Raw genomic sequence first — 7543 nt, forward strand, 5'->3', positions numbered from 1 at the left:
CTAATTACGTGGCCCGTATCGTTGCCAAATATGTTCGACTAAATCACGTTTCAGAGATAGATGAATTTCTCTGTCACGGAGGGAAGCTTTTCGCTGTAGAAATGCGTTGAAGTCAAAGTTGGTAGGTCGGCCTACGTTGAATTCAAACGGTGGCGTTGTAGATGTTGATGCTGGTGTTGATTCTTGTTGATCTTCATCGTAGAAGGCTCTTAGAACTTCGGCTCGAGTGTAGTTGTGGCGCTCATCTTCAACAATCATGTTGTGCATAATGATACATGCTTTCATTATGTCTCGCAGTATGTCCTCATCGTACGCCAGTGACGGTTTTCGTATTATTGCAAATCGAGCTTGCAAAACACCGAATGCTCTTTCAACGTCCTTTCGAGCAGCAGCCTGGTGGTCAGCGAACAATTTATCTTTTTGAAGTTGAGGGGTTGTGATACCCTGAACAAAAGTTGCCCACTTCGGATAAATACCGTCGGCTAAGTAATATGCCATGTTGTATTCATGGCCGTTAACGGTAAAATTTACCGGAGGAGCTCGACCATGCAGAACCTCATCGAACACTGGGGAACGGTATAAGACATTTAGGTCATTACAAAATCCAGGAATCCCAAAGAAGGAATGCCATATCCATAAATCCTGATCTGCAACGGCTTCCAGTATTAGCGTTGCTTTCTTGTTCCTACCGGCGTACTGCGCTTTCCATGCCGTTGGACAGTTCTTCCATTCCCAATGCATGCAATCAATGCTGCCTATCATGCCCGGAAAACCACGCAGTTCATTTTGATGCAGTATTCTAGCCAATTCATCAGCTGTAGGGTTTCGCATGTACTCGGTTCCGAACTGCTCAATGACACCGGTACAAAAACGTTGAAGGGCAACTCGAGCGGTTGACTCACTGATCCGAACGTATTCATCCACGGCGTCCGCATCCATGCCATAGCCTAACATTCTTATCGCTGCTGTACATTTTTGCAGAGGTGATAAACCTAACCTTCCAGCTGCATCCCTACGCTGCTGGAAGTACACATCACCTTCAACGACCTTGTTCATTATACGTACAAACAAAGGTCGTTGCATACGAAATCTTCTTCTAAATTGGGTGGTGTTGTACACAGGATTATCGGAAAAGTAATCATTAAACAACCTGGCATGTCCGATTTCCCTATCTCTTCTATTCGTACCCCCTCTAGGTTTTTTTGAAGAGTGTTGGGATTGTGTTTGGGCCATGAGGACAGATGGGGGTTGGTATGTGAAGAGTTCATCAACAAGTTGGTCATATTCTTCAGTATTTGAAGAAGATGATCTTGAACTTGAGCTTGATGATGGTCTAGAATACATCTCGTATTACTATTGTTACTTGATGAAGGGGTGTGGTTGTGGATATGTGCCATGCCTACTATATATAGCAAAAATATCAAATGAATATGTGGTTACAAATCTGAATGACCACACCAAGTAAAGGAATCAAATTTTCAACCACGGAATAGGTATACTATGCTAGTTGACAGTGACAAGTCTTGAGTGCAATAATGTCGGTATCAATGACACAAAGGTAAAGCATTCTGATAAAGTGAATATAGGAAAACGTGGCTGTACAGTGACAAAGATTTAAAGCAATTATGTCGGTATGACTGGAAACTTAAATCAACTTGTTAAACAACTTGTCATTCAATATTGGAAAATCAGAATACAAGTGTACATCTTACATTGAGATCAACCACACCACTAATACAACTTCAAAATAAAAGACTAAATTACGCTTAACAAATAAAAGACTACAACCAATCATGCTTAAAGGCCTTGTAATTTACCCAGTAAAAAATTCTTGTACGACTCTTCTTCAGATGTGAGTGGCGTAGGAGAATTCTTCAGAACTTGCAACATATCAAACCAGGTTTTCATCTTATGAAAGTCAAGTTCCTCCCTTTTCCTCTGTTCCTTGTCTTTTTCAATTTTGATCCTCTCTCCTTTCAGTATGGCTTCCCTCTCGCGAACTAAAGCGAATTCCTTCATTCGTTCGCTAAGCTCAGACGAACCACTTTCTGTTGGTACTGCTTTCCCTATACGCTTCGCCTTTGCCTTCTTGACACCCTCGGGTCGCTGTAAACCGCCAGATGAAAAACCATCTGTAGGGGTATCCGCCTCTACATCACCTCTGGACCTCTTCCCACTTCCAGCACTACCTTCTTCCTCAGCATCACAAGCGGCTTTTCTTTCCTTCAAGGACATTGACCATCTTAGCTTTGGTCTCCACTTTGGGTCCTTGTTAAGCATTTCAACCGCGTGAGGAAAAGTGAAATTGCGACCTTGGGCGACATGAAAAAGCTTCGCCGCACTTTTCATACGATCAGCTTCATTGTAACCACTCCCTCCCTCCGGAAGTCTACCTGCTTCATCATAGCAAGATATCCATTGCAGTGTGTCCGCTACCAACCTTCTCCAATGCGACGTCAGACTCTTAATAGGCCTTGGCGGAATTATATGCGGCTTCTGCGTATGCAAAGTTTGGTATGCTTCGTGTACATTGCGCCATAGGGTAGTTGCTTTTTGGCTTGTACTTTTAATAGCATCCTCGCTAATCTGCAAGTACAACCCAATTAGAGCTTCATCTTCCGCCACAGACCAAACACGGGTAGCTCGTGCAGGAACCTGGTTGGGTTCCAACAAGCGAACTGGTGGAGGAGGATACTGCGGCGTCTCTGGTACGCTTTCCTCTTCGCTCTCATCGAACATTGTGTTACTACCAAGATCAGTTTCAGGTGTACGATCTTCATTCGCAAGGTTTTGTAGGGGAACCTCAGTGGATGTCTGATGCAGTGGAGGTGGTTGCGACGACATATTGCCCATTCTTTGCAAGAACAATTGAAACTCGGGATTAGTTAGGAAATCATCACTATAACCCGAAAATTGTTGACGGAAATTTGGGTTGTTTGGATCCATTCAAAGATTCTGCATCAAAAAATCACATATGTACTACTTATTAAACAAATTAATTTGATAACAAAAATAACAAAAATATCAACAACTTTATAGCAACAAAAATAACATATATACTACTTATTAAACAAATTAATTTGATAACAAAAATAACAAAAATATCAACAACTTTATAGCAACAAAAATAACATATATACTACTTATTAAACAAATTAATTTGATAACAAAAATAACAAAAATATCAACAACTTTATAGCAACAAAAATAACATATAATAACAAAAATAACATATATACATTACATGCCATACAATATTTAATTTTTCTCCACAAAATAACATATATACTAATTTTAACACATAACTACATGTACATATTAAAACCAAACATATATTAATTTTATTATGTAACTACATTTATATATAGCAACAAAAATTAGCCAATAATTGCAATTTCATTTCGTGGCCTTCAATTTTTGTTTTCCATAAACTTACATATATACTAATTTTATTAAGTAAATACTAAAATACGTTTATATATAGCAACAAAAATTTACCATTAATTGCAACAACACTTTAATAACTACAAATATAGAAATTTATGGACAAAATATAAACAACTTTGTTAATAATTACATATTGCAAAAAATTACATGGCCTACAATTTTATTTTTTTTTTAAAAAAATCACATATATACTACTTATATTGTAAAACTGATAATAAAAATTATTTTTTTTTTTTTACCTCAATATGGATTAATTGCAACAACAATATTCTTCTACAAATTTCAAATACTTTTAAGAAAATAAAATTTTGGAGGATTTTTAAGTGTTTACGAAATTATATCAAAATGCATGTCTATTTATAGAGAATTTAATTTTATGGCCGTTGGTATTTTTTTTTTTTTTTTTTTACAAAATATTTTTTTCAGAAATTACAAAATACAAAACTAACCGTTGTAAAACGGCTAGTTCAACCTGATTGGCTACTGCTGCACACCTGCCACGCGTCTCATCCCCATTCGCCAACCTCCTGCACGCGTCAGCCGCCTTTATTTTTTTTTTTTTTTTTTGGCTACTCAAAACGACGCGTTTTGAGGATTGCCTTTGAGGAAGCTTCATCAAAACGCGTCGTTTTGATGGGGAAGGCAGCAGAATTTTTTAAGTGGGTCTGACGCGTGTGGGGCCCACCTCTACTACTGTTCATCTGAAAAAAAGCTCAAGTTTTGAGCTTTTTGATAAATGCTCATGCGCATTTCTTTCCCATTTTGATTTTCCTCACCATTGTGACTAGTGAGTATTTTTTTTACACCATAAAAATGCTCATGAGCATAAAAAACTCTCACCATTGAGAGTGCTCTAATACAGTTGCAAATAATTTTAATTATGACCGTTGTAGTATCAGTCGTAAATATTAATATCAACGATGGTTATAGGCGATCACTAATTTAGTTTTTTTTTTTTTAAAAGTAAACGCTACCAGCCCCTCTGCAATGCACCTAGCCCCACTGCCCCCTTAACAACCTTTTCCCACCATCACTGTTCACCCTAAACAATCTCAACCCACCGCCACCCTACGGTACCCAATAAAATACCCCAAAAAAATTAATTTGACCCACAATTATAAAAAAAAATCACAAAATCGTACCATTAATCGAAATTAAATAAACCATAAACATAAACAACAAAATTCAAACAAAAATTTACAAAATCACCATAAAATATTAAACCCACAGTACAACTATAAACAAACCACAAAATTTTCATATAAACATCAACTAAATAAAAAAAAAGAAACAAAAACTTTGTATGAACATCAACAAAAATCAAACCAAAAAATTGAAAAAAACAAACACAAAAATCAAACTAAAAATCATTTAAACATCAACAAAAGTCTAAACAAAAAATAATGAACCAAAATCTATTAAACATAAATTCATATGAACTTCAACAAAAATCAAACTAAAAAATCGAAAAACTCAAAAATCGAAAAATTCAACAATGAAAACTCGTATGAATATAAACAAACATTCAAACAAAAAATGAAATAAAACCATAAAAATAAAAAATAAACAAAATTTTTAGAAAAATCAGCATATATACCTTATCAAATAATTCATCCTCTTTGTGTTCATATGGTCAAATTCGACCATGAAAACTCTATGTTTGGAATTTTAATGGTCGAATTTGATCAAAAACACCATAATTATTCGTTTTTTGTCGAAAATCTGAACACCTAATTTTGTTTTATGACAAAACTCTGAAGAAAAAGAGAACGAAAATGGGGAATAAAGAGAATTCTGATGCGAATTAATGTTGGTGAAAAGAACAAACAAGAGAGGTGGGAAGAAAAAAAAAGGAAAGAGAAGAAGGAGAAAGGAAAGAGAAAGGAAAGAAAAGGAGATGGAAAGGCGTAAGAGAGGAAAGAGAAGGAGATGGAGGGGAAAAAGAAGAGAGAGAGAAAGGAAATAAAAAAGAAAGAGGAGAAATAAGCGGCGAGTGAGAAGAAAAAATTAGGGTTTGGGTGAATGGGTTATCCATTTATATTTTTTTTTTTAAATAATAAAACCCTTCTACTATTTCATAAGCGGTCTCAAAATTGCGACTATTTCATAAACGATCGCTATTTACGACCGTTTTTAGCTGTCGCAAAAACATTTTTTAAATTTTGAATTAATTATTTTAAGTTGTTGAAACATCCTTGCGACCATTTAAAAGGTCAAAAACGGTCGCAAATATGCGATCGCCTTCAAAATAGTCGTAAAATTGCGACCACATCATAATCGGTCGCAAATTTCATATTTTGCGACCGCTTTTTTACGTTCATAGGAAAACAGTCGCTATTTAACCGAATTCTAGTAGTGATTGGCACGTGGGGGAAGGGGCGGCGCTGGTGCAGTGAGGAGGCTGGCTTGTTGGCGGTTGTGGGGAGGTGGCTAGGCTTAGGGGGTTGGGCGGCATAAGGTGACAGGCTGGTTTGGTTTGAGTTGTTTTTTTTTTTTTTAATTTTTTTTTTCATAATTATTTAAATAACTTTTTTAAAAAAAACCAATCAGATGCTGCCACTTGGCGTAATTCACTAGTAAAAAAAATGCTATTTAGCCCTACTAGTAACTGACATAAATTACGTTAGTTATTAAAAAAGTATTAGTAACTGACATAACTAGTGCAAGTTACAAATAAATTAGCATTAGTAACTAACATAACCAAGGTCGGTTACAAATAGTAGGTCAAAAATAGATTGAAAAATCATTAGTAATGGACATAAAAAAGGCTAGTTACAAATAGCTAGTCAAGCTTTGTTGACCTTATTAATTGTGTGGGCTTTATTAAGGTTAGTTACTAATGTTATACGCACGACTCTCACTTTACTCATTTTTTTTAACTGAAAATGTTCGTACAGTCGTACTCTTCCTCCAACCTTAGAAAACTTTTCCCATTTTTTCACTAACACCATCAACTTCTTCTCTCATATTAACCCTAATGACAAACGAAACTAACTGTCATTAGTCATTTTGGGCATCTGGTGATAATTTTGTAAAACTTCGGGATATATGGTGAATTTGAAAATTTTCTTGGGTACATGGTGAATAAAAAAATTACGGAATAATTAGGAGGCATTTGGTGAAAAATCCGTGAATTTTATTCATAAAGCTTAAATAACTTTTATTCATATCAGGATAACTTATATATTGAATAACTTTCATTCATTCTAGGGTAATTTTTTTTATCATTTTAAGACAACTTTAAAGCAATTATTGTACATCTGAATTTTTTTAAATGTTTGTCTTTTAAATTAATTTGTTGCAGCGCTATAGCTTGGTCCTACCATGATACTCTTGATAAACAAAAATCTGTTTATAAGGCTTATTAATAGGGCTGACTTGTATATTTGTATAATTGTATTATTTTGTAATGCCCTTAATTCATTTTTACTTTTACAAATTAATTAATAAAAATCTCTCAAAGCTATTTAGTTGTTTCCCAGGTAAAATTCAGCTGAATTAGTCTTCATTATTGTGCAAAAATTCAACAGTGTTCTCTCTATACTAAAAATATATTCATACCAGCAACTAGGGAAAGCCTTCATTTAATTAACAAATGATCAACTGATACAACAACCGAAGAAGGAATAGAAATTACAAATTACGTCAATAATGAAATTACAAACTGATAAGGCAAGCATTATTGCCCTTTATTTTTATCAATATAATTGAAATAAAGAAAACGGTAATAGTTTAATTAGCAATCATGTAGGTGTAAAGTGTAATGCTTAATATGAATCAATGTAGAGGATGATTTTTTGAAGCATTTTAATTATTATCGTAACCGCCGACCAAGAAGATGGAATTAAATTGCACTTTCACGTCTAAACTATCTCCTCCGGCAAAGTTAAATGGCGAAGTAAAAACATCAGATCCATCGATGAAGTCGGAAAAACCCAATGAAAGCTTTGAGCCACTGATCCAGTCCATTTCTGTAACAAATATATGTAGTGTTAAATACCGTAATATCTTGTTGAATTAATTATAATATACTCCCATCGAGCTTTTTTTATTTTTTATTTTTTATATTATTATTATATTTCCTCTGTCCTTTTAT

At 34.8% G+C, this 7543-nt stretch overlaps 2 protein-coding genes across 2 annotated transcripts; both read right to left on the reverse strand.

Annotated features, from left to right (window-relative positions):
- LOC110693404 lies at window positions 1–1344 on the reverse strand. Its single transcript, XM_021870526.1, has one exon. It carries the CDS (start codon window positions 1342–1344, stop codon window positions 1–3), a length of 1344 nt encoding a protein of 447 aa, XP_021726218.1.
- Window positions 1345–1645: 301 nt separating this feature from the next.
- On the reverse strand, window positions 1646–5361 carry LOC110693593. Its single transcript, XM_021870728.1, has 2 exons — window positions 5045–5361; window positions 1646–2955 (listed from the first exon to the last, which is right to left on the reverse strand). Exon 2 carries the CDS (start codon window positions 2944–2946, stop codon window positions 1798–1800), a length of 1149 nt encoding a protein of 382 aa, XP_021726420.1. The 5' UTR covers window positions 2947–2955; window positions 5045–5361; the 3' UTR covers window positions 1646–1797.
- Between the last annotated feature and the right edge of the window lie 2182 nt (window positions 5362–7543).

Source organism: Chenopodium quinoa, unplaced genomic scaffold (assembly GCF_001683475.1).
Source record: "Chenopodium quinoa cultivar QQ74 unplaced genomic scaffold, ASM168347v1, whole genome shotgun sequence".
NCBI classification, from domain to species: domain Eukaryota; kingdom Viridiplantae; phylum Streptophyta; class Magnoliopsida; order Caryophyllales; family Amaranthaceae; genus Chenopodium; species Chenopodium quinoa.

Bases quoted from the DNA above. Each gene is read 5' to 3' on its own strand.
- LOC110693404 (XM_021870526.1), bottom strand. From the start codon at position 1,344: ATGTATTCTAGACCATCATCAAGCTCAAGTTCAAGATCATCTTCTTCA.
- LOC110693593 (XM_021870728.1), bottom strand. From the start codon at position 2,946: ATGGATCCAAACAACCCAAATTTCCGTCAACAATTTTCGGGTTATAGT.